The sequence below is a fragment of the Anguilla anguilla genome, chromosome 19 (genome assembly GCF_013347855.1).
Source record: "Anguilla anguilla isolate fAngAng1 chromosome 19, fAngAng1.pri, whole genome shotgun sequence".
NCBI classification, from domain to species: domain Eukaryota; kingdom Metazoa; phylum Chordata; class Actinopteri; order Anguilliformes; family Anguillidae; genus Anguilla; species Anguilla anguilla.
In genome coordinates, this window is record NC_049219.1 from 17,652,221 (window position 1) to 17,679,087 (window position 26,867).

The 26,867-nt window shown below is 51.4% G+C and overlaps 3 protein-coding genes and 1 long non-coding RNA gene across 5 annotated transcripts; 2 read left to right on the forward strand and 2 right to left on the reverse strand.

Annotated features, from left to right (window-relative positions):
• Positions 1–1,282: 1,282 nt before the first annotated feature.
• LOC118219003 lies at positions 1,283–8,733 on the reverse strand. Of its 2 annotated transcripts, none has more exons than XR_004763629.1 (3): positions 8,472–8,733; positions 5,961–6,092; positions 1,283–2,907 (listed from the first exon to the last, which is right to left on the reverse strand). It is a non-coding gene; the product is annotated as an uncharacterized LOC118219003 (long non-coding RNA). The 2 variants fall into 2 exon arrangements; XR_004763628.1 differs by lacking the exon at positions 8,472–8,733 and adding an exon at positions 7,031–7,698.
• tnnt2c (troponin T2c, cardiac) lies at positions 3,772–5,376 on the forward strand. The gene has a single exon (XM_035401772.1). The coding sequence runs from the start codon at positions 3,827–3,829 to the stop codon at positions 4,754–4,756; it is 930 nt and encodes a 309-aa protein (XP_035257663.1). The 5' UTR covers positions 3,772–3,826; the 3' UTR covers positions 4,757–5,376.
• si:dkey-103i16.6 (SIRT1 domain-containing protein) lies at positions 6,252–16,007 on the forward strand. Its single transcript, XM_035401771.1, has 8 exons — positions 6,252–6,591; positions 12,372–12,573; positions 12,851–13,021; positions 13,116–13,348; positions 13,799–13,899; positions 14,032–14,193; positions 14,286–14,498; positions 15,062–16,007. The coding sequence occupies exons 2-8, from the start codon at positions 12,380–12,382 to the stop codon at positions 15,233–15,235; spliced, it is 1,248 nt and encodes a 415-aa protein (XP_035257662.1). The 5' UTR covers positions 6,252–6,591; positions 12,372–12,379; the 3' UTR covers positions 15,236–16,007.
• A 279-nt stretch (positions 16,008–16,286) lies between these two features.
• ric8b (RIC8 guanine nucleotide exchange factor B) lies at positions 16,287–26,867 on the reverse strand. Its single transcript, XM_035401770.1, is given in 11 exon segments — positions 16,287–18,316; positions 20,851–20,970; positions 21,742–21,886; positions 22,094–22,238; positions 22,512–22,607; positions 22,733–22,883; positions 23,811–23,905; positions 24,732–24,999; positions 25,001–25,365; positions 25,569–25,616; positions 26,418–26,867. Coding segments are annotated over 11 exon segments (1,626 nt in total). The 5' UTR covers positions 26,502–26,867; the 3' UTR covers positions 16,287–18,207.

Sequence of the window (26,867 nt, forward strand, 5' to 3'; positions counted from 1 at the left end):
ATTTCCGAATATGAATTGTAATAAACATTAAGATTGCTCTGTGTCAATTGTGTTCGAGGACACCATTGGGTTTCAACTCTTATACAATTTCTTCCACCATCTTTGTAAAAGGTCAATCATGTATCATCTCATACGCAATTATCGTAAGTGTTCAAAAGATTTTGCGTAACGAATGAACATAAATTCATTTTTAATGTACATTGGAAATAAATAACTGTGTATTGCAATATAGTGAACTAGCTTGAACAGACATAGCTTGAATCATTTCATGATTGCATTCAGTTTAGCCATTAAAGTTTCATTGAAGACCATTGTGAATTAAAAACAGGGATTTACAGGAAGAGTACGGTCATTCCACAGGGAACCCGCTGACCTCTACAGTGTGCCCTTCCTATTCTTAGACACACCTGTTTCCAACAATGAATGTCTTCTCAGGGATGGACTGACTCAAACTGGCACCTGCCGCCAAGCCAAAGCCAACCAAAAGCAGATGGCAGGCTGGGTGTTCAGTCGACCGATCCCTACCCAAACCTCAGCACAGCTTGTGGAGATTGTAAACAACTCAAACAAAGTCTGCCTTCCAGTTCCACCAGAAGAGCCCTGCCACATTTATAAACTGACATAATACACCGTGATTCTCGCCTCTTGTTCCCGTCTCCGTGGTCTTTAAGAGCGAAGCCCGGATGCCTGTGCAAATACCTGGAATGTGAGTCATCGCGTGCTGAAAACCCCCGACAGCCAATCAAATACACCCAAGAACACCACCACCCTACACAGCTGAAACTGGAGAAAACACCTCCTGCTCCTGGCCCCATCTTACCATTCAACACGTTTCAGTTCCCTCAGGGGAACAAGGACATCAAAAAACACACTTAACCCTCTGATTAAAAAAAACATTTACTTTATTAAAATAATAAATCCATGCTACATTCTCTTTGCGTTTGGCACATTTTACAGATGAAAATTATCATAAACTCATCCAATCTGCCAGCACCAATACATCAAAAAACAGAATTCATAACATAATATAACATAGCATTTATGTGTAATATTGTACACGGTCCCTTGTGAATAAGTGAATAAAAAGGAGGTGATACTGGAGCAGGAGAGACAGGCAAGGCTCTCAGTCTCTTCTACTTCTGGAATCTTCTCTCGTGTGACGGACACTTCGCGTCAGACCGTCTGTTCAGCAGCGTGGAAACGCTGTCAGAGCTCCCCACGGCCCTTTCAACAGCCATCTAAAAATGGAAGCTCCATTTTTATTGATTTTTTATTGATTTTCAAAAAAAGAAATCAATTATTTTTCTAAAAAGTAAGACAAATATAGATACAGGCAATACAGAGAGCTAATTCCACATTAACTCCACACGCTCACAGTCAGCGCACAGCACGTGGTGTTCAGGGCCCACTGCACAGCCCGTGGTGTTCAGGGCCCACTGCACAGCCCGTGGTGTTCAGGGCCCGCCCCTGTACTCCTACTGGTGTCTTGTTAGGCGATACCCACAGGACTGAAAAATGACAAATGCCAAACAGACAAGTAAAGCTTAAAGATTAAAATAGTAACAGGCCAATTATAATCCATTCCAGAAAAGATTGCCATGCTTTACCCTTTCACCAAGCGGACTTAAAGTGCCCGACAACTGCAGTATGACAAACATGATCTGCAATTATCAGCGTATCTGTAACATGTACTGTACTTTATATACCCATCCAAGGCCATGAAGCCCTATGCTAGCACACAGAGAGCAATACACACTTACACTCTCATCTTGCCACGGAAGTGTTATCCTTTTTGTTTTTAACTAAGAGCGTCTGCTAAATGCCTATAATGTAATGTAATGTTTTAGGACCAGTTTTGCCACTGATTTTTAACAAGAAAGAGTTGCACTTCACAAGACAAGATTTAAAATGTGCTTCCCAAACTCAGATAGGCACTACCTCTGATACGATCATGATACAATGAAAACAAAGATTTCAGGATTATTCCCGTGTTTTAAGGTATTAAGAGTTGTTCAGTTTCTGGGCTTGTTTTTGTTTGTTTGTTTGTTTGGTTCATAACTTGGTGTTTCTGGTTAGAGGTTTGGTCTCAGACGGGTTGGGTATCATTAGAAACAGCGTAAGGGAGGCTCTCTGTGTAAGACAGAGCACGGTGCCAAAGGGAAGAATCCAGCGCGCAAAGCGAGACGAGCAGCTGCGGCCGCCCTGCAGGAGGCAAACGGCCGCCCGTGAGCCTTCACAGTGGAGAGAAACACTGAGACTCCAGCAGCAGCGCCGCAGACGAGCCGCGAGACTCCAGCAGCAGCGCCGTAGACGAGCCGCGAGACTCCAGCAGCAGCGCCGTAAGCGAGCCGCGTGTTTGCGGGGCATAGCACAGGGATGGCGAGCGCGCACGTGCCCAAGCTGGACGCACGGAGCCCACACACGGCTCAGATAAAACCAGCGTACGTTTTTATTACCAGTTAGCATTCATGGAGTCTTGAGTGGGCTCATTCTGGGTGCTAATCAGCACTGCGTGGCAGTGCGTAGGAGAGCGGGGGATATTTCAGAGAGTCGTTCCCCCCGGGAGAACTGAAAGGCTAATGAACATCCCTGAGATACGGGGAAGCGAGTGGAGCGTCACGAACACCTGCCCTCTCCTGTCAGCCTCCCCCTCTGAGGAACCGGGGCTCTCTGCCCCCGCGCTTCTCAGGCTGGATGCTGAAGTTATGCTGTTTGGATTTCACACTGTCATCGCCCGCGCTGGACTTCCACACTGAGTTAGCAGAGACAGCAGCGGGCCGAGCCACTTCACCATCAAAGCCCAAAAGGTTCTTACTACAGGAATGTTTTACTCACCATCCCTACGGACTATCCACCTGTTACTCCACTTGTACTGCATGTCCACTTTAATCCACATCATGGTTTCAACTGTCAAAAAATGAGACATCAAATTTTCTCTGACTGACACAAGACCTGTTTAACAGAACAACCTTTTAAACTAAACTGTACCTGTAGCTGCTGACTCTTTCGTTTCAGGTTTGCCACAGAAATCGGACCCACAGGTGCCAGAGCATGGAGTGGCAGTGCAGCAGCCCAAGGCTGCAAATTTACAAGTTTTACAGCAATCAGTGATCATGGACTAAAATGACAGCTTCCCTCAGGGGTCACAGGGTGCTTCCAGTCTGTCACCACACTCACCATATGAATTTATTATATCATTTACTGTGTTTCAGCACATGGTTATGGACCCTAACAAAATGTGAATATGGGCGTAGCATTTTTATATTTAACATAAAATAAAGCATATTACTAGATGGCAAATTATGCTGAACAGGCGTTACTCATAAATCAGATTGCAGGCTGATTAACATTACCCAGCATTCCCTTCATGCTGCACAGGTGTGTCTGCATGTGTTGAGTACAAAATGCGGATAAAACTAGTTTTTCTGTGGGATGCTGCTATAGTAAGCACTGTTTCTCTGTCCCACTCACTACACCCCCCCCCCCCACCTCTTGTGTTAACCTGATATGTGCCTGTGTTTCATCAGGGACGACACACAAGTGTGTAGCATCTGTTCCCCCGCAGAAATAGCTCATATTGTCTGGCCTTCTAAAGGAATGACTTGGGGCTGAGGGAGGGGGGCTCCTGGGTGACCCCCCATATGGAGGGAGAAAATAGACACACTTTCCATCTGTCTGGAGAGTTTATCAGACAAATGTGACGGGGGGGGGGCGGGGTCTCTCCTTTAAATCAGGGCTGCCTCTCCCCGCTGCCGTGCAGCTGATCTCCACTCCGCCAGAACCTCGAACCCCTCTGCAGCTCCACCCTCCCACAGAACACCCCACCATGTCTGATACGCAGGAGGAGGTAGAGGAGTACCAGGAGGAAGAGGAGGAGCACGAAGAGGAGGCTCAGGCCGAGGAAGAGGAGCAGGAGGAAGAAATCGAATGGGCACCAGAGGTGAGTCAGGAGGAGGAGGAGGAGGAGGAGAAGGAAGGATTACAGGCAGAGGAAGAGGAGGAGGAGGAGGAGGAGGAGAAGGAAGGATTACAGGCAGAGGAAGAGGAGGAGGAGGAGAAGGAGGTGGTGGAGGACACCAAGCCCAGGTCCAAACTGTACATGCCCAACATCACGCCGCCCAAACTGCCGGACGGTGAGAAGGTGGACTTTGACGACCTGCACCGCAAGCGGCTGGAGAAGGACTTCAACGACCTGCAGAGCCTGATCGAGCTGCACTTCACCAACCGCCAGAAGGAGGAGGAGGAGCTGGTGGCGCTGCGCACGCGCATCGAGCGTCGCCGTGCCGACCGCGCCGAGCAGCAGCGGGAGCGCGCGGAGCGGGACCGCGAGCGCCAGGCGCGCCTCGCCGAGGAGAAGCTCCGGCGGGAGGAGGAGGCCGCGCGCCTCCGCGCCGAGGAGGAGGCGCGCAAGAAGGCCGTCTACACCAACAAGAGCTTCGGCGGCTACCTGCAGAAGGTGGAGAAGAAGACGGGCAAGAAGCTGACGGAGCGCGAGAAGAAGACCAAGGTCCTGATGGAGCGACGGCGGCCGCTGAACATCGAGCACCTGAACCAGGACAAGCTGGCCGAGAAGGCGCAGGACCTGTGGCAGCAGGCGCACCAGCTGCACGCCGAGAAGTTCGAGCTGATGGAGAAGCTCAAGAGGCAGCGCTACGACATCTACGTCCTGCGCAACCGCGTCAGCGACCACCAGCGCGGCTCCAAGGTCTCCAAGACAACGCGCACCGCCAAGGGCAAGTCGGGCTCGTGGAAATGAGACGGCGCCCGCGGCGCTACGAGGAGCCCGTTAGCTTCCCCGTGTGAAATTAGAGTAGTCTTTGGGTTTGTTTCAGCGCACGCTTCGGTACGGGGGCTCGGGGGGAGCAGGGGGGCAGAAAAGGACTCATTAGAAACGATGAAAAGCATGCTGTACTACGAGATTGAAGTCGCAATGTAAAAATGTTGGCTATGTGTTTAATTTAACGCGCGCATCGCGACAAACCATCCAGTATCAGTATTCAGAATACCTCCGGAACACAGCGGACTACAAGGATCAAGCTCTTTTTAGGGAGAAGAATCACATGACTAATATGAACTGTGTGAACGTTGAGCCTTTGGCCATGGCGCTGTCCTCTGCCCCAGGCACAGAGAGGACTGCCAACTCAAAGCTGCAAGTACCGGGTGTATCCATGTTCACCTGAAAACCTCTATTTTTCATGCAAATATGTCACTCAGACATTACAGCTTGACTTAGCATATAGGCTTTGATCAGTTGGAGGTTCCTGTATTTGCTACATGATACATACAAGGTGTGTTCGTGGTTACATAAAGGCACTGTACAATGTTTATAGTGACAAAAATGTTGGGGTGGTCAATTAAAAAATGCCATTAACATGATGGAGTTGTGATTCTTTTTATATAAAGAAATTTCAACAAAATGAATTCCTGTGTTCCTAACAAACTGAAGCTCTTTCGATTGCAAACACAGAGAAACAGGCGGCAGACCAATCAGAAATATAAGTGTTCTGTTCCGTTATGAATACAAAGAGCATGGGAACTTTCTGACCAAACACACAAATTGAGTCAACGCTTGTGACTGACTATAGTAGCTCACGAATCCCCTCTAGTGGAATTTGGTGAGACTACAATTACATCGACAGTTATATAAAGACAGTTATGTTTTAATGGATTCAGTGCGATTTGTTCTTACAAATTAATTAGCCTCCAGCCTCCGGTTGGACCAATAAGAGGTATGGTCTATCTCTGGATTATGGCGTACTGATTGCTGGCTGATTCCTGACAGGATTGGGATAATTTATCAAAAATAAATGCAATAGCCACTTATCATTCATATGCATTAAATAAAGCTTTGCTTAAGAAGGCGCAGTTACAAAAAGATTATGGCTTGAATTACGCATCGTATGACAATGGCTTCCGTTTAAACCACACATATCGCTGCTTGAAATGGATGGGAAAACTACCAGGAAGTAGGAAACGTAGGCGCAGGAAATATTCTGCACACAGCGATATCCATTGACGTCACTGCAAATCTGGCGCTGCGCAGATTCGCTGTCTTCAGTCTGTACAGTGGTTGGATCGGCGAACACTGAGCCCTGTAAAATAACAAAATAATAATAATAATAATAATAATAATCCACCGCAACGACTCAATAAAACAATTAAACGTGTACAGGCCTATGCATCAATACTAATCCATGTGCACGCCTGCGTGTACATCGATGGATCTGCGCAGCGACTGCCCAGCGGTGACGCTTGTGAATGGAATGATAGAATGAACCGCCATAGTTAAAGTTCTTTTTTCCCGCACTGCAATCTGAAAGAAGTGACGCACTTCCTTTTCCCGGACGCTATTTAGCCAGCGCTGGTCAAGAGAAACCCCGAGATTTTCTTAATAAAAATGACTCGTTCATGAGTTGTGCAATTAGTCCGTGGATTTTTGAGCATGAGTAAATAATGTATATGGGACTAGCATCATAGATCGGTTTCATGGTATAGCTAAGCGGGCTAGCAGAAATTCACAATTTGTATTGGGTCTCTGTTCTGCACTCCACCAATAGAGAAAACTTCCCCATTCAGTGTCCAGAAGATCAGGTAACTTTTCTCTAATTTGCTTTTCTCTCCGCTTATCGCATTAACCAGAGTAACTGGGCTGGAAATTCTTTTGGCGCCATTGTTTCAAATCGCAATGTTTTGTATAAGAAGAAAGCGCCGGTGATACAATAGCCTATATTAGAAGCGGTTTAGCATTGAACTGTTTCATTTACGTCATCACTAACTACCTGCATAAATAACAATATATTTTAATTATACGCTATGTATAAATAATTGTAATAAATAGCAAACGCGTGCTAATGAAAAGGTTCTCAACTCGAACTTGGGTCTTCCGAAGCCCATGCATATATAGCATATACATATGCTAATATCTCTTAACCAAATGAAGGTTCCCCTCGAATGCATGGACTTTCCCCTTGAAAGTTCATCCCTAGTTTAGAACTTAATCCGATTTTAACAGAACGTAGATTCAACTCACTTTCATTTTGGCTTCAGTGAGCAGGGATCCACACTTTCAGAAGGTTAGAGCCCACTGTTCATCCCCAAAATCAATTAGTTGAGAACATAAAGCATCAGTTATGATGAACTAGGCTGATTAAAATGTTTAAATGAGCACAAAATATCAATTCTGAGTGGCCCGGATATTAATTTCTGACATAACAATTTCACAACTAAATGATAAAGGTGTAATACTGAAAAAGCTTTGTTGTAAGTATATATTATTTGGTAAGATTTACTTCTCATTAACTTCGTAGCAAATGCATTTCTTCTGTCACAAGATCTGGGGGCGGAAAGGTGGCAGTGCCTTTTGGAGGGGCTGATGGGAAATGAAGTCCATAGTCTGTCAAACACACTCGAGATTGTCCCACTCTGGTTCAGCCTCCTATTCTGATGTCTGTGCAAGCAGCCGCGCACCCTGTCACTTCTTTTCAGATTTAAATCGCACCACAGTGATTTACCCCAGCAATAAAGCGACAACTTCCAGCTTGAGTTTCTATATCATTCGGGGACCCTAGGAATTAATCGGATATTAATTCGTAACAGGATGTTGCGCCAAAAGACGTACGAGACAGAGCTCCTCAGGTTGTCTGTGACACATCCGTTTGTCCTCCGTGGTCATTACCGAAACCACCGCAGTGCCGTGCACGCACGCAGAACACCTCTGAGCTGCTGTTATCAAGTCCGCACTAAATTTTCACGAGCACAAATACTTAAATTCCCTGGACCAGCTGCAGACCTTTAAGGTCCCCAAGGTGCACACAGAAAGGGGTAGAATGGCTTTCACTAAGGAAACGATGGGAAGTGATATGCTGATCCAGCCGAAAGCCATTTGGAATGAAATAAAGCAACATGTCATTGCATTTCTGCTAATGGTCTTTTAGTTGACTTAGTTAATTTGCAGTTGTGCATTTGTCTTCTTTTTTAGTATCATTTTTAATATACTCCCGTATAGTTTTCTGCAGTGACCTGAAAATAAGGATTCCTATCCTGTTGTCCTTGGTGCATGCAATTTTGCATGAAAAATGCTTCCTTTTCAGGAATTGTGTAACTTTGCAGATCTACATGTAATACTGCTGCCAGACAGTAGATGGCAGTCTAACCTCAGATGTATATCACGAGGTTCCACAGGAGGTTTTTCCTTTTCAGATTTTTATCAGTGTAAATTGAATGCTTACGAGCAGAGAGCTGTAGAGTGAAAGCCCAGTTCTGTCTGAGATTAGAAATGGTAAAAGAGCAGGTCAGTTTAACGTGGGAAATACAGAAACGTTTTGAGGATTGTCTGTTTTAACAGGTGTGTCATTGAGTGCACAGTTACTTTAGCAGCTTCGTAAACAAAACCCACTCCCTGAATTGGAAGCACTCCGCTTTTAACCTTTTGTGAGACAAGTGGGTGTGGTTCACCTGAGCGGAATACAGACCTGGGCATCAGTGTGTGCAGTAGCTCGGGATGGCAGCCAGGCTGTGGGTTCAGTGGGGGAGCGGGTTCTGCTGTTAGCATGATGGGTGCAGTCAGCAGTGGAGACTTTAAAATGCCTTTGGGCTGCTCAGCGCTGCCTCTGAACAAACAGTGTGTGCAACACAAATTAGCGCCATTGTGCGCAGCAAGCACCGCCACAAAGAGGTTATATGTCATTGTGTCGGGGGAGGGGCCGCCAGCACTGCCGCCTTCGTGGAGCGTTGCTGTGGTCTCCATGACGACGGCCGACACTGAGCCTTCCCTTCGGACAGCACTAGCGTACTGAAAACAGGCACCAGAGGGTGGTCACGGAAGAGTCTGACTCACTCACTCACTCACTCACTCACTCATTCACACACAACATGAGTGAGTGTTGCAGCCGGACTTGGCGCTGAGTTTTTGGGGGCGCTGAGTTTTTGGGGGCGCTGAGTTTTTGGGGGTGCTGAGTTTTGGGGGGGCTGAGTTTTTGTGGCGCTGAGTTTTGGGGGTGCTGAGTTTTTGGAGGTGCTGAGTTTTTGTGGCGCTGAGTTTTGGGGGTGCTGAGTTTTGGGGGTGCTGAGTTTTTGGGGGCGCTGAGTTTTTGGGGGCGCTGAGTTTTTGGGGCGCTGAGTTTTGGGGGCGCTGAGTTTTGGAGGTGCTGAGTTTTTGGGGGCGCTGAGTTTTTGGGGGCCTGCCCCATAGCAGACGAGCGGCTCATTTGCAGCAGGGCGGAAAAGCCTTTTTGACTCTGTGCTCGGGGTCTCTGTGGGGCCGGGGCTGAAAGTGTGTTCTGGTCCGCTCTGTACTCCAGCCCTAAAAGGATTAATCCCAACCTCTGAGCTGTGATGCTGCGCTCTAATTTAATTACTGTAACACACCCCCCCCCCCCCCCCCCCCCCACATCCCTGGTGGTCTTTGGGGCTGTCCCAGGCAGCACGGGACGTGATTGGTCAGATCTGGGCCAGTAAAAGTGGTAAAGGGACAGAGTTAAGGGGGGAGAGAGAGCGACTGAATGGAGGGGGGGGGGGGGGGGTTAGGGTCTGAAATCCTCTTTAATCTTTTCTCAAAGCTTTAGGGATTTACTTGTCATTAAATAACAATCATAGGATCACAGAGGCATCAAACGGCACAACTGCACCCAAGTAACTAAACTCGAAACTTTATTTATCTGGAATATAAAATTGCTCCCTAAGTACTGTATTATCACACAGATGTATAAAGAGGTGTCGCATTATTTTATCAAACCTTTTCTGCAGTGAGCCTCTTGGACATGAAAGATGCATGCAGCTACCGTGCAGCTTTGTGAGTGTGACTTACACATGCGATTTTGCAAGAGTGCGAGTACCCTAACTTGCACCCATGCAGTCAGTCGCATGTGTAACTCATGCAGTTAAAGTTGCGCCCCGTTGCGCTCCACAGCTGTGACTGGCTCGCTGCATGCGCCCCCCCCCCCGCTAACCTCCTCGCCATAGTTACACTCCCGTGGCCGTGGCGACTGTGGCCCGGGTGACCATGTTGGTTTTTTGGACAGGCTGGTTAAGTCTTTCTTTAGAAGCAGACAGCTTTTCCACACACACAATGGCCCCGGCCTGTAAGGTTGGGCGCTTAAATATCAGCTGGACATTAGCATGCTCATCGGTCCGCTCGCTCGTCCCCTGTTTTCACCACGCCCCTCGCCCACCGGCATGTTCCAGAATAAACAGGAAGCGCTCGGGTCGGTCCAAACGGACGTCTGCATTGCGTTTTCATCGATGGCGAAACATGCAGAGGCACAATGCAGCTGACGATCACGGAGAAGCTGCCCTTCGGCCAAAGCCTCGTTAGTCTGAGTCTTGTGTTGAAGTCCTGGGCTCTGATGCGCATTCTCAGCTGTGCACAGACAGCGCTGAAGGACACGGGCACAGCGTGATTTATCCCTTTAATAAGCGCTCAGAGTGAGCTGGGCCTGGTCAGCCAGGGCCCTGTGGAATGCAGCGCTGTAAAGCTGTCTGCTCCTCCAGGCGCATCAGTTTAAAACCTCTGCAGTCTGACCTTTCAGCGACTTCAGAGAGCCTGAATCACAAACCCAGCCGCCATCTTAGGTTCAGTCTGGATCGAGCCTCAGACACAGTGCCTGCTCAGCGCGGGCCTTCACCCTAACTTATTCAGAGCGGCCGGACGCCGGCGGTTTGCATCCGGCCGTTGTGTGTTTATATCAGTGTCACGGGCGAGGGCACACCGGCACCACCAAAGCACTGTTTCTGTTCATTTCCTAAATAAAACCACAGTAGTTTTAGACCACTTCACTTGAATTCACCTAAAAAAAGGACCATATTTAAATGGATGCCAAAAAGTTATCGCTCATCTTTGAATTTTAGGTCAGTATTTTGATTGTTTCGTACTGAAACTTCCCTAATGGCCGAATCTCCTGCTTTAAAGTGTCTCTACGTCCCCCGCGCTTGTGAAGGAAGCTCTGCAGATGTACTGGCTCCTCCCCCCAGACCCGGGCCCCCCCAGACCCGGGCCCCCCCAGACCCGCCTCTTTACGGCTCAAATGAAAGTCATTAGATGAAGCTGATGTCACCTTTTGGCCTTTGGGAGGGGCAAAGCATTCAATAAAAAATGCGCTCAAATTAACAAAAAAACAGCCCGTGAACTTCTGACCACTGAGCTAAACGCAGAGCGCGCTGCAGCTGCACTGAGCTGTTAACCAGGGGCGCTAGTCAGCCAGAGCTTTTATCTGGAATAATGTTTCATTTCTTATGACACACTGCTGTCGACTGAAAACCATAAAAATCAAGAAAACAAAACAAACGTCTCGTGAAATTTTTTATCGTTTTTACTCTACTACTCTGTACTGAGATTATCTTGCTCAAATTATTGAAACTAGGGGTTTAATCTCAAAATATAAACCACAGCTGTTCGGTTCTAACCCCCCCCGCCACTTCATTGATCAAAGCTTTAATGGTGCCCCCCCCCCCCCCTTTCACTTTCAGCGGGGAGATAAGCGCTGTGAAACAGGGCCCTTATCTGTTCATGGCACAGGGACCATCGCCTCCTTTACTGAATGTAACTCTGGCTCTCCAGTCCCTCTCTCTCCCTCCCTCACTCCTCTCCCTCCCTCATTCCTCTCCCTCCCTCTCTGTTCTCTCACTCTTTCTCTCTCAGCTAGATTTACTTATTTCTTTTGGAAGTTGTTTGAAGACCCAGAAAAACCCTGGAGTCTAACCAATACTGCCCCCCCACCAGCCCGCGGCCCCTCCCCCTCCAAACCCTTTTATTGAAATCCACCCCCACATAATTCATCCCCCCCCCCCTTTCCTTTTGAGGGGCTCTTAGGTACCCTCCCAGCTGGATTTGTTGACACACAGTCAATCTGAGGTCCCCCCCCCCCCACACCCCCAAACACCCATCGTAAAGCTGCCACAGCTGTGAGCTCTATTAGCATAGCCGGCAGGGCGGGGGGGCGGGGGGGATATATTACTGCCATTACCTTTGTGAGGGGGTGACGGTTATAAAACATCTCAGCTTTGCACAGGCCAAAGGAGGGGGGGGCACAACACTATAATTATATTGTAACTGCTTTTTAAATATGGGTCACATAGCTACTGGGGGGGGGGGGGTAAGGGTGAATGGTGAAAGGATGAGAGAGGAAAGGGGAAAAACACAAAGCAGTCAGAGAAGGCTCCAGCAGGGGGCAGCACAGAACCCGCTCAGCAGGGGAACCCTGCACTATACGGAACACTGACCAGGGAAGCTTCTCGCAGAAAAGGAGCTGGCAGATATTGCATTATTCAGAGACTGGGCCTGAACTGGGCCTAGACTGGGACTGAACTGGGCCTAAACTGGGCCTGGACTGGGACTGAACTGGGCCTAAACTGGCGTGTGTGGCGCACATTGACAGGTGGAGAGATGAGCAAGGCCAGACGGGCCCCCCGGGCAGCTCTGCCCAGACTCACCCGCAGTTCCTCCACCCAGGCCAGGCAGACGGAGTCACCGGGGCCCCAGGCTGCTCCGGCTGGGGTAGGCCTCGCCCAGGACCTCAGCCTGATGAGCGTGAGCGAGCAGGACGTGACGTCATCATGGTTAGAGATGACATCATCACGGTAAGAGGGCACGGGCCATGACTGCCCAAAACCACGCACTCCTGTTAGGGAACTATGGGAGTGATGAATTTGTATTTAAAAAATTAGTATTGTTTAAGAAAACAATAAATCCCCACACATACATTGTGTGCGTGCCTGCTGTGTGTGTGTGTGCTGTGTGTGCATGTGCTGTATGCTGTGTGTTTGCGTGCGTGCCTGCTGTGTGTGTGTGTGTGTGTGTGTGTGCGTGCCTGCTGTGTGTGTGTGTGTGTGTGCGCGTGGACACTCACTCACTCAGGAGAGGGAGGCCAGCGAAGGCTCCTGCTGCCCCCAGGCTGGGTGTGAAGCCGGCCCCGTCCCGCGCGGGCCTGGGTCCCGTAGCCCAGCTGATGAAGTCGGGACGCTGCAGGAACATCGTGGTGGTGGCGGGGGCCGGGATCAGCACCCCCAGCGGCATCCCCGACTTCAGGTGCGCGTGGGACTCCCCAGGGGGTTTGGCTCATCAGCCCTTAGACACGCACACCGGTTCTGACGCGGCGTTTTTGTGGTGATGTCACTGCCAGGACCCCTGGGACAGGGCTGTACGCTAACCTGGAGCGCTACAGCATCCCCTACCCGGAGGCCGTGTTCAACATAGACTACTTCTCCCACAATCCCCGGCCCTTCTTCTCCCTGGCCAAGGAGCTGTACCCGGGCCCCCACCGGCCCAACTACATCCACCACTTCATCCACACGCTGCACCTGCGGGGCCTACTGCTGCGGGTCTACACGCAGAACATCGACGGCCTGGAGAAGAGTGAGCCGCCCTGCGCCGGGGATCAGTGTGTGGCCAGTGCAGGGAGTAGTGCTTTTACCTGTGCTAGCGGTTAGCGTATTAGCTGTGCAGGGATTAGTGGTTTTACCTGTGCTAGCGGTTAGCGTATTAGCTGTGCAGGGATTAGTGGTTTTACCTGTGCTAGTGGTTAGCGTATTAGCTGTGCAGGGAGTAGTGGTTTTACCTGTGCTAGTGGTTAGCGTATTAGCTGTGCAGGGATTAGTGGTTTTACCTGTGCTAGTGGTTAGCGTATTAGCTGTGCAGGGATTAGTGGTTTTACCTGTGCTAGTGGTTAGCGTATTAGCTGTGCAGGGAGTAGTGGTTTTACCTGTGCTAGTTGTTAGCGTATTACTTGTGCAGGGATTAGTGTATTAACTGCAGGGATTAGTGATTTTACCTGTGTCAGAGCTCTTTTGTCATTGCTTTCCCCAGTGTGTGGAATCCCAGAGGAGAAACTGGTGGAGGCTCATGGGAGTTTTGCCACTGCTTCCTGTCACCTGTGCTACACCCCGTTCCCCGCACAGGAAGCCAAAGTAAGATTGCGAGAAGGGGGCGGGGCATGTGCATACAGCACTGTTACCATGACGAAGCACACGAGTTGAGCCTTCACTGCATGCTGTGTGTGCTGTGGATCGTTTAGTTCTGCCTGTGCTCTTCCTCCTCAGACCGCCATAATGAACGACAACATCCCAACATGCTCCTTCTGCCAAGGCACAGTCAAACCCGACATCGTGTTTTTCGGAGAGGATCTTCCCCAGAAGTACTTCCTGCACTCCACAGACTTCCCCAAAGCAGACCTCCTGATCATCATGGGCACATCTCTGCAGGTATGGGGGCAGTATGGTCTGTTATTTTAAGGGAAAAGTCCACTGAGCTGTACACAGAGTGAGCCCGGTGTGCGGCGGTCCTCCTCCCGCAGATCGAGCCGTTCGCCAGCCTGGTGAACACGGTGAGGGCCTCCACTCCGCGGCTCCTGATGAACCGGGAGCCCGTGGGGCCCTTCCTGTGCCCCCCCCGGCGCCGCAGGGACTACATGGAGCTGGGCGACCTGGAGAAGACCGTCCGGAGGCTGGCCCAAACGCTGGGCTGGGACAGCCAGATCCAGGAGCTCAGCGCCGCCCACCAGTGCAGGGTACTCATTACCCGCACGCGCACACACACGCACACACACACACACACACACATTACACACACACACACATTCACACATTACACACACACACACACACATTACACACACACACACACACACACACACACATTACACACACACACACACATTCACACATTACACACACACTAACCGCACACACATTACACACACACACACACACCCATTACACACACACTAACCACACACGCACACGCACACACGCACACACACACACACACACACACACACACCCACACATTACACACATTACACACACACACACACACACACATTTACACATTACACACACACACACATAACACACACACATTCACACACGCACGCACGCACACATTCACACATTACACACACACACATTACACACACACGCGCACACGCACACACACACATTCACACATTACACACACGCACACACACGTACACGCACACACACACACGCACACACACACAAACTGTTTGGGGTCTGATGGAGCAGCAGAAGCTCAGGGTGAATGTGGTTTGTAATATTTGGGGTCTGTTAGTTCCCCCCTCAGGGCCCTGCAACTCTCCTCTCCGCGAGAGACCAGGAGATGCAACAGGAAAAGGGCGGGGCCACCGAGAGCACGCCCGGGGAGCGGGGACCAATCAGCAGCCAGGAAAGTGACTCTTCAGAGACGGACAGCAAGAGCCCGTCTTTCACAGATCGCTCACATTAATCACATCCAGGAAGTCAGTCGCATATCTGCACTGCAAATATATACAGCAATAATAATATTCTCACCCTTTCTGTAGTCCGCACTTATCTAATTCAGGATCACTTGTGCTGAATGCCATACTACTCAGCGCAAACGTATAAAAGCACTTATTTTTAGTTCCTTTTTGAATGACTTTTTCCAATGACCTTAAAGACTCCTATGTTATGTAGATACAGTGTGTGGACATGAACTGCTTAAAAACTACAGGAGAGACAGAATTACCCACAGTGCTTTGGGTGGCTGCTTCCCAGTGCTGCTAAATGCTACATCAGTTATGCAAACGTGAGCAATACTTGAACAGGGGGAATTTGTTTTTTTTTTTCCTGAAGGAAAATGTAGTCCACAACCCCCCCCCCCCCCCAGTCCCCCGAGTGTGTACACCCCCACTGTGTGCTTTCACAGGATACTGCAGCTACAAGGGGCACAGAGGGGGGCAAACTCCAATAAATGTTCCTGTCCCACAACAAAAGACTGCAATATCCTGACTGGGGTGCTGAGCTCTGGAGTGCTGGACTCAGACTGCTCTGTCCTCTTAAAGCCACACCACGGCAAAATGGAATTTCTTTTTACTGACCTTCAAATTTAGAGAGATTGTATATTTTAGTTGCCATTTCTGTGTTTGTATTGTTAGTATGCCAATGTCCGCTAAGTAGATATATTTTGTAAACTGATTTTAAACAAAATGACTATATTATTTAATGAATAAATAAATGCTTCTTTCCAAATTCCAAAATTTTGTGGTGAATCAATGTAGGACTGCAGGGGCTGTGGAATGTTTTTACAGAGCGATCTCTCTGCTGTCTGTACGGACGGCACGCTTTTGTGCTGCAAACTGCATTCAGGCTTTCAAATGTGGGATCACGTCACCATGTCAGTTCCAGGCAAAAGTGCTTTGAACAGTTCAGTCCGTCAGTTAAAAAACAAACAAAAAAGTTTAGCAAGACTTCATCTGTCCAAGATCTAACTTCCTGCCAATTAAAAAAAAAAAGAAAGAATGGAAACAGAAAATGTGTATATTTCAGTAGTATAGCTCTATTTAATGGAAAAGAAATACTATCAAATTGAGCACACAAATAAGAAAAATGATTGCACACCACGTATCAATATCACCATTACTACCCCCAGCATTCCTCCACGTAGCAGAGCAGCTAATCAGCAAGTACTCCTGCGTTTCTGAGCAGGCAAAGACAGCGGCCGCCTCCCGCGGGTCCTGCTTTCTCTCCTCACACAGACACATTGCTTTGGCTTCATGAGAGCGTGAGCAAGCAGGAGCCTCTGCTCTAAACATCTGTTCTACACACTGCCCAAAACCTTCAGCTGTCACGTTAAAAACATCTTGTGGACAAGGTGTACAGTTCAGAGCTAAACTGAGCCGGACTCGTGCTGGATGTGCGCACACACACGCACACACACACACACACGCACACACACACACGCACGCACACGCACACACACACGCACACACACACACGCACGCACACACACACACATGTACGCACGCACACACACGCACGCACGCACGCACACACGCACACATGTACGCACGCACACGCGCGCGCACACACGCACATGCACACACACACACACACGCACACCAGGCTTATACAAGGAAAAGGAATCCAGCCTGCGTTTAAAACCCCGGACTGAACAAGCACAATCAGCGTGCCTGGACGAAACGTGCGTGCAAAATATCTGTACACCAAAGCATCTGACATTTCATTAAAAAGTGCCTCTATTTAAAAGACTGGAGATCAGTAACTGTTCACATCAGGCTTCATGCAGACCAGGGCCGCACACTACACAGCTCCTTCAGTATAAACAGTTCAGAAAAAAAATGAAATAAAAAGAATTTCAGCTGAAAGTTGTTAGATAGAAATAAGGCAGAGTAACTGGATATTAACGTCAGGTTCCCAGCTGCACACACACACCCCCTGCGGATCATGACATCACCGAGCCGACGCCCACACAAACGTTTACATGTCCTCCCCATACTAACCTGGCTGTTAATACCAGGTGACTTGTGAGTGCGTTGGCCGAATTCAAAATGATCCTTGCGGGGAGGCTGTGGGAGCTCTCCCTGCTCGTTTAGAGTGGAAAAAGACAATATTCACGTATCTGTTAGAGTGTCCCACGCCGCTTGCCGTACTTGCGGACCTGTGAGGCGTGCAGTGGCTCGGCGGGAGCAGGGTTTGGCCCTAACGCACGCTGGGTCCCCTGCTTAACCGCCCGCTTCCAAAGCCAAGCACAGAAACGCACATGCAGGCAATAAGATCAGCTCTGCCTCCACCACTCTGACCATGAAGACCTCACAGACTCTCAGCACAGACTAGGCTCACTGACACCCTGTCTGTGGTTTAATGTCTCTCAGAGCACAGACTGGGCTCACTGACACCCTGTCTGTGGTTTAATGTCTCTCAGAGCACAGACTGGGCTCACTGACACCCTGTCTGTGGTTTAATGTCTCTCAGAGCACAGACTGGGCTCACTGACACCCTGTCTGTGGTTTAATGTCTCTCAGAGCACAGACTGGGCTCACTGACACCCTGTCTGTGGTTTAATGTCTCTCAGAGCACAGACTGGGCTCACTGACACCCTGTCTGTGGTTTAATGTCTCTCAGAGCACAGACTGGGCTCACTGACACCCTGTCTGTGGTTTAATGTGCCATTTCTGATCCCACTGCTGTCAGTACATTTAATTCCTGTTTTTCTTACAGACTCACTGGAATGTCAGAATTTTGAGCCCCCAATAGTTCCAGGATCAGTGCAGCCAGCCCAAGTCCTTTCCCCCTAAGTCAGAGTTACATGTTCACGCTGATCCAGAAGCAGTGCTGGGGGCTAAATCAGCTCCCCCTGGAGGACCAGCGGGGCCGGGGCAGTCTGGAATACCTGGGGCAAACGGGGCAGTGGGCGGGGCCTGTAGGTGGTGGGCGGGGCTAGTCTGAATCGGAGCTGCAGCTTTCCACGGTGCACTGGCTGACTGCTTCCTGAAGGGGTGCCAGAGTGCCGTCCGGCTTCATTCCCATCGGGGTGATGAACTGGTGTCTGAGAACAGAGAGCAGTGTCACTGGAGGAAGCACTAACACACACACGCACACACACAGACTCATACACACACACAACATACACACACGCAGACTCACACAAGAACAAAAACAAAATGTGGTTTGTACACTGTATATACATGTGTATAGTTACTATTTTAAAGCACATTATTAACCTAATTTGAGTTAGCCTGCGCAGTGTTCAGTTCACCTGCGCAGTGTTCAGTTCACCTGTGCAGTGTTCAGTTCGCCTGCGCAGTGTTCAGTTTGTGATTGCATTACGCAGAGCTACCTTCCCCGGGTCCCTGCGGGGACCCACCTGCGCGGGGAGCGGGCAGAGGGAGGGGGGAGGTGTATTGAGGCCGGGCAGAGGGAGGGGGGAGGTGTATTGAGGCCGGGCAGAGGGAGGGGGGAGGTGTATTGCGGCCGGGGTCATAAGGACCCTCCTGATTGTGCGGGACATCTCTCTCTGCCCCGCTGAAGAGCCTCTCTCCCCCCCAGTTTAATTACGGGATCAGTACTCCTCCTAATCTCTTCAAAGCAGCGGCTGCCCTGCGTGCTAATCCAATTAAACCAGCCCAGCGAGGCCTCAGACGCCTTATCAGCACACAGCCCAGCTCATCTGCTCCCGTTAGCCTGACTCATACCTGCACGCCTAAACCTCACACCTGCACCCCACACCATCCCTAACCCTCACACCTGCACCCCACTGCCCCCCTAACCCTCACACCTGCACCCCACACCATCCCTAACCCTCACACCTGCACCCCACTGCCCCCCTAACCCTCACACCTGAACCCCACTGCCCCCCTAACCCTCACACCTGCACACTCCACACCATCCCTAAACCTCACACCTGCACCCCACACCATCCCTAACCCTCACACCTGCACCCCACTGCACCCCTAACCCTCACACCTGCACCCCACTGCCCCCCTAACCCTCACACCTGCACCCCACTGCCCCCCTAACCCTCACACCTGAGCCCCACACCACCCCTAACCCTCACACCTGCACCCCACAGCCCCCCTAACCCTCACACCTGCACCCCACTGCACCCCTAACCCTCACACCTGCACCCCACAGCCCCCTAACCCTCACACCTGCACACTCCACACCATCCCTAACCCTCACACCTGCACCCCACACCATCCCTAATCCTCACACCTGCACCCCACTGCCCCCCTAACCCTCATACCTGCACCCCACTGTACCCCTAACACTAACCCTAACCCCATTCTGCCTCACACAGGCAAGCCTACAGAAACACTGAGTATATGTGTGCAGTGCTCAGTAAGCAGAACTAGCAGGGCAGCCCCTGTATGCTCAGTACTGACTGACCCCACTGACCGAGCGTCTGTTATTAAACAGCACTGACACAGTGAGAGGTTACTGAAGCACTGCTGGAGCGCAGAGCCCAAACTGACAGACTCCTGAAGCGCCCTGCAGCTCAGCCCAAACGGGGCGGAGAGGAGGGAGGAGAGAGAACGCAGAAACAGGGCTAATGAGGAAGAGCCCCGCCGTCCTCATCCTCGCGCCGCGGCTGATTGCCCAGAGGAGGCGTAGCGTCCTAACGAGCCGGACTCAGCCAACGGCCCCGCCGCTGGCCGCCATCCTCCCGACCCGGCCGCCAATTAGGCCCCGCGGCCCGGCCGCTCCCGCCCCGCCTCCTGATGGAGGACCCTCGTCCCGGGGGGGGGGGGGCGGGGGGGAGTCAGCGGTAATTGGGCACGAGTCACAATTAAACGCTGGGTGAAGCGCATTCCTGCTCAGACCCTGCAGGTCTCCTGAGCACCGGCCTGTGGGGGGGGGGGGGGGGGGGGGGGGGGGGGGGGGGGGGGGGCAGGGGGGGGCTGTATGGCAGCATCTCCATCACTGCAGAGAGAGAGAGCAGGAGAGACCTGCCCCCCCCCACCCCCCCAACCCCCGGTGTACACGTGCGTCTCATTACAGCCTCCCTCGCTCCCCCCCGCCCCCTGCCCCCCCGCCCCCCCGCCACACAATGGCGGGTCCCTGACGCCGCGCTCCGCTGCGTGGCGGAGGGCATTGTGGGGCCCGGCGGCGGCACAAAGGCCGCGGGATGAAAGAGCGATATGCGCGCGTTATTAACGACAGAACACGCCGCCGCCGCCAGCGCCAATTAGCGGCTAATTAAGAGCGCGTTTGTAATGGAGTGGCCCGGCCGGCCCTTCCCAGCCCCGCTCAGCCCCGCGCCGCTGGGAAAGGGCACCTGTAATTGGGCCGGGACGCCGGACAGGCACACGGATTCCTGCCTCAAACAAGCGGTTGGCAGGGAGCGCGCTCGGCGCAAGCCCCGCCCACTTTCCCCAGCGTTTCAGATGAGCCCCCAAAGCTCAGCGCAAAAAAAAAAAATTTTATTTATATGAAGCACACATCAAACCTCCTTTCTGTACTCCTGCACTGCTACACACACTGTGGATACTTATATACACATGTGACACTGGGTACAGTGTGCACTCAGCTACACAAGCTGTAAGGGAAGCTAGCAGACCCTGCCTGGTGTACATGCGGTACCTGGACAGCTTGTCGAACATGTTGACCAGCTTCTGCGCCTCGTACTCCTTCTGCTCCTCGGTCATCTCCTCCATGGGGTTGGGCATGGGCTCCTCGATGTGCCCGGTGATGGGGTTAATACTGAGGAGCACAAACCAGGGCAGTCAATCTCCCCATCCCGTACTGAAGCTCCCCTCTGACCCTAACCCCCATCCCACACCAATCAGCCTGGTTCCCCAGGAGCAGAACCCATCAGCCCGATTCCCCAGGAGCAGAACCCATCAGCCCGGTTCCCCAGGAGCAGAACCCATCAGCCCGGTTCCCCAGGAGCAGAACCCATCAGCCCGGTTCCCCAGGAGCAGAACCCATCAGCCCGGTTCCCCAGGAGCAGAACCCATCAGCCTGATTCCCCAGGAGCAGAACCCATCAGCCCGGTTCCCCAGGAGCAGAACCCATCAGCCCGGTTCCCCAGGAGCAGAACCCATCAGCCCGGTTCCCCAGGAGCAGAACCCATCAGCCTGATTCCCCAGGAGCAGAACCCATCAGCCCGGTTCCCCAGGAGCAGAACCCATCAGCCCGGTTCCCCAGGAGCAGAACCCATCAGCCCGGTTCCCCAGGAGCAGAACCCATCAGCCCGGTTCCCCAGGAGCAGAACCCATCAGCCTGGTTCCCCAGGAGCAGAACCCATCAGCCTGATTCCCCAGGAGCAGAACCCATCAGCCTGGTTCCCCAGGAGCAGAACCCATCAGCCTGGTTCCCCAGGAGCAGAACCCATCAGCCTGGTTCCCCAGGAGCAGAACCCATCAGCCTGGTTCCCCAGGAGCAGAACCCATCAGCCTGGTTCCCCAGGAGTAGAACCCATCAGCCTGGTTCCCCAGGAGCAGAACCCATGGGTTCCCCAGCTGTACTCACAAGGGTTTGGCCTCTTTGTACTCCTCGGTGTCGGAGTCCTCGTCCTCAGAATACTCGGTGTCGCCACGGCCACCGGCCAGCAGCCCGCGCGCCACCAGCAGCCCCGCGGCGTTGCCGTAGCCCGTGTACTTCAGCAGGTTGTCCACTGCAACAGACATGCCCCGTCAGTGCCTCCCGAAGGACAGTCTCAGAACTACAGCGCTGTTTCAGCAACTAATGTTCCATTAGCGTTAGCCCTGCTAGTCTTAGCCCCATTATCGTTAGCCCAGCCAGGGTTAGCCCCATTATCGTTAGCCCAGCCAGGATTAGCCCAGCTAGCGCTAGCATTAGCCCGATTAGCGCGGTCACTCACCGCTCTCCTTGCACAGGACGAACAGGAACTCGGCGGCGCTCTGCTTCACGCCCATGTCCACGTGCGTCATGAGCCGCACCAGCTTGTTGCGCACGGTGGTGCCCACTTCCGGCCGGTTGGTCACGTCCTTCAGAGGGGGGAGGACCTGCGGGAGGGCAGGGGGAGGAGGAGTCTGACTTAGCTCCCACACCATCACCAGAATGGGTGTGCTGCACACAAACTAATGTCTAACTGGCTGTTATGTGCACAAACAAAAATGATTCCCAAGTAAATGTGCGGCAACACAAAATTGAACATAGCAAATGAGAGCGAACATTACTGGGGGGTTTGCAGGAACGTGGCCAATCACTGCAGACTTTGACGGGCAGTTCGGAGGAACCTAGCCAATGGGAGTGAAGAGTGTTGGGGTGCAACTCACCTGTGCCTTTATGTACCTCCGGATGTCGCGGTGGTGCCGGGACCCCTCAGTCAGCAGGGTGAGCACGGGCGTCAGCCCCTCCTTATAGTTTGTCGCCTGCTTAGGATGAGAGATACATGAGGCCTGTGACATCACCAGGGGGGTGGAGTCCTCGAGGCTGGAGGGGGCGGGGCTTCCTGCGCTTTGTTTCACTGTTTATTTAGGGGGGGTGGGGGTCTTACCTTGTCTATCCTCTTCTCCATGAAGTCCAGCAGCACCTGCACGACCTCCATGTTCCTCCCCCCATACTCGGGGAGGCCCCCCCGCACGGGCGTGTCAATCAGCACGTCCAGGCAGGACACCGGCAGGTTGCTCAGGAGATTCACAGCGTGGCTGAAACCGCACACGCACAGTCAGAGAGCGTCGCCATGGACACAGAGCCACCGCATACACACAGTCAGAGAGCGTCGCCATGGACACAGAGCCACCGCACACACACAGTCAGAGAGCGTCGCCATGGACACAGAGCCACCGCACACACACAGTCAGAGAGCGTCGCCATGGACACAGAGCCACCGCACACACACAGTCAGAGAGCGTCGCCATGGACACAGAGCCACCGCACACACACAGTCAGAGAGCGTCGCCATGGACACAGAGCCACCGCACGCAGTACACTCCTGTCAGCACTACGAGGCACAGCCTGAGATCATTGGAGAGAATCGAATCCCTGATGTGTGAAGAGGAATCATCAGCACGCCATTATAAAGCTGTTCTACTGCTTTCCTCCATGTACATACGCATAGCAAATCACCAGAGTCAGGGCTGATGCTTTTACTTAACACCAAACTAACGCTTCACTTAAAGTTCACATTCCCAAAGTTGGTGAATCATACAAGAGTGAAGGATTTTATCACAAAGACTGCTGTTCTCTGACTAAACTTTACCATTCAGTTAAGCAATCCCAACAGGAAATGTTGACAGGCCTAAAGCTGAAGAAGCTGAAATGATGTTTAGCTGAGACATGAGAACAGTCTCAGCTGCGGTTACTGCTGGTCCCCGTTCCTCATGCTGGCTGTGGCTGGGTGAAGTCATGTGTGTAAAGCAGCAAAATAAAATACTAACGCAAAGCCAAAGTAATAACTGCAGATTACGTGACAAATGGAATAGTATAGCATCAGTCAGGTTAAGGAAGCACACAGCAACAGCAAGGTGGTTAAAGACCAGTGCAGTGAGGTGTGCAGTGAGGTGTGCAGTGTGCAGTGAGATGTGCAGTGTGCAGTGAGATGTACAGTGCGCAGTGGGGTAAGAGGTCCTAACCTGTGTGCCTCCTCTGTTTTCTCCTCTGTCTGAGCCCTGAGCAGCAGGAGGTGGCGCATGATGGCAGAGATGAGGCGGAGCTGGTGAGCGCCATCCTATCAAACGAAGGATGAACAACACGGTGATCCACAGGGACCTGACATCAGCAACAAGGGGGGGGAGGATCCACAGGGACCTGACATCAGCAATGGGGGGGGGTGGGGTCTGAGGGGGGGGGGGGGGGGGGGGGGGCAAGTGACCAGCAGGAGTGAAGCTAGTTGGGTAGGCATGTATGAGAAGTTCTGCTTTATAACAGAACAACCATCTAACAAGCAAACATGTATCATACAATCTTTGTTTAACTACTTATACGTAGTTGAGACGGTAAACATTGAAGGCAAAGTTAATGCTACTAACAAGGCTCATGTGACAGCAATTTAAATGTTCACACACACATCATAAAACTGCAAAAACACCACACCAGTGTACATATACTTTTGTTTATTAAACAGGAGTGGAATTCCCCCTAGGTACCTCAGGAGTACTTAGTCTAACTTGAGACTGTTATAAAGTAAGGTCTTAGGAAGGTTGACTAATCCATCACTAACTACAATTTTAAACAAATAGTCTCCTTAGAGTACCGTGTTAAATAAGGGCCCCATATATTAGATTTGGATTGGAAATACGAAATTCCCCTTCAGCCTTTCCTGATCATGAAGTGTATAGTTAAAAATATCTCTGTGATCAGAATCAAGTGTGAGTGTGTGTGTGTTGGTGGGTGTGAGTGTGAGTATGCAGGAATATCAGACTGTGGAAGCTCTGGACTGCATCTTAAAGTAAATCAGCTTTACTTCAGCCAAGCAAACACCCCACATGTAAATAAGCACATGTAAATGAGCACATGTAAATGAGCTGGACAGGGCGGGACTGGAGGGCACTCACCTCCACCGTGGTGTCAGACAGAGTCAGGTTGAACAGGGCCTTGAGCGCTTCCATGGCGCGCTCGCTGGCCTCCGCGGGGATGGGCGGGGCCTGTGGGTCAGGGGCGGCGGCCTCGTAGGGCCCCGCCCAGCGCACGTCCAGGGTGCGCTCCAGCACCTGTGTGAGCAGGCCGAGGGCACGCAGCTCGTCACGCAGGGAGGCGCGCACGTCCGTGCGCAGGGCCGACAGCAGGAAGAGGAGGCGCAGGGAGAAGAGGCGCACCTCGTGGGGGGGGGGCGCGGTCGGCCCTCAGCCTGGCGCAGAGCCCCCCCGCCAGCCGCACATCCGCCCCCGCCTGCTGCGCCGCCGCGCTGTTGAACACCACGTTGCACAGGCACTTCAGCGCCTCCACCGCCACGCGCTCCTGCTCCTCCTCCCGCTCCTCCTCCTGCTCCGCCCCCATCTCGGCCAGCACCTCCCCGTGGGCGGTGGGCAGGCCCGCCAGCCGCGCCAGCAGCAGCACCCCCTCCCGGGTGCCCACGGGCCCCAGCACCCGCCGGTCCCGGGACAGGATGCGCAGCGTCTCCAGGCAGGTGCGCTGGCAGGCCCGTCCCACCGCCGTCCCCAGAACCCTCAGCAGGGACTGGCACAGCCTCTGTGGGACAAGGGCGGGCACAGGGGCAAAGGTCAGAGGTTAAAGGCCATTTTGTTCACCCTGCATCAAGCAAGGCACAATCAGACTTTTTCATTACACATTTAAAACATGCAGCAGACTGACGACCAGAAGCAGGGCAAAATGAGCAAACAAATAAACAATGAAAAACAAAAAAATGCCCAGAGCACCCCCATACTACTCACAACTCTATTCTCCTCTTCCTTCTGTTCAAATGTGAAAGTGCGATTATTCTGTGAAAGAAAGATAAGTGTTACAGGGGACGTATACAGCCTATGAACCCGTGCCTTGCATTACATTCAGTAGCCGATAATATAAAAGAATGCGATGCGTGACATGGAAAATGGCCATGAATTCCAGTGGACTAGCGCTGGCTCGCTCCCACTTCCAGCACAGATTGCATTTAAATGACAGGATTCGTGGTATACCCGAGAGGAAGAAGCTGTAAGTTAGCCGCATACTAAGGTCTGATATGACATTAGTTAGCAAGCAAGCTAGACAGCCACTCGGGTTTAAACGTAATGATGTTCACCAAACAGGAAGACAGTCCTATGCACGCTAGTTAGCCAGCACTAGTTGTTGTAATTGTAACCAAGTTGTAGCTAGCAAACAGCTAGCGAGCTTGCTCAATAAATGACAGGCCGCGCACAGCACCGTTATGTAGCTAACTAAACAACATTAATTGTTATCATAGCAATGTCGTTTTAGGTAGGACAGTGAACGTTTCCAGGCTAAGAGGCTAACTTACAGCACGCACAGCTCTCGAAACAGTAGCAGACGAGCTGGTTAAACTCATGCTGCGCTAAGTTAGCTAATGCGGATAAACCGAGCTGGCCAGCTAGCGAATTAGCCCGCTCCAAATGAGCTCTGGTTAACTGCAGTTGATGTTGTGCAAGTCGCTGCGTTGCTTTTAAGTCTTATATTATAACAGCTAGCTATGTAAGCCGTTTTGTCCAAAGCTAGCAAGCTAATGCTAATTGTCGGTGTTTGTTTATGCAGGCGTAGGGAGCCCATCAGGTGCGGGTCCGACCCACCTCTCGGTTGTACTGCTGGAGAAGCCGGGAGGTTTCTTCCTCATTGTCCATTTCCATTTGTGACAAAATGCATTTCAGATCCATCTTTCACAAAATAATGAAGCGGTACTTCAAATGGCAGTAGATGACTAAACTCACAATTCGCACTAAACCCCTTTCCCTGTCAGGAAACTGGTTGACTGGCTAACCGGGGAATCCCTGCCCAAATGCTGCTAATGCTAACTCACGGTCTCTTCCTCCTTTGGGTTTCACCCTTTAACTCCGGCCAGGAAACGTCACGCAGATGCAATATTCCGAACAAGCAAAAGTAATTGGATGTATTTCATTTTATAGTCCCGTGTGTGGTATCGCTGTGACACGTAGACAGTGTCATTTGTTTAAGGAAATATTTTGATATATGATCGCATCATATCTTGTGACATCAGGCAGGGTGTATATATGTTTTAGGTT

Coding starts and splice junctions, on each gene's coding strand:
- tnnt2c (XM_035401772.1), top strand. CDS start 3,827: ATGTCTGATACGCAGGAGGAGGTAGAGGAGTACCAGGAGGAAGAGGAG.
- si:dkey-103i16.6 (XM_035401771.1), top strand. CDS start 12,380: ATGAGCAAGGCCAGACGGGCCCCCCGGGCAGCTCTGCCCAGACTCACC. Junction 13,349..13,798: donor CATCGACGGCCTGGAGAAGA/GTGAGCCGCCCT, acceptor TGCTTTCCCCAG/TGTGTGGAATCCCAGAGGAG. Junction 14,194..14,285: donor TCATGGGCACATCTCTGCAG/GTATGGGGGCAG, acceptor CTCCTCCCGCAG/ATCGAGCCGTTCGCCAGCCT.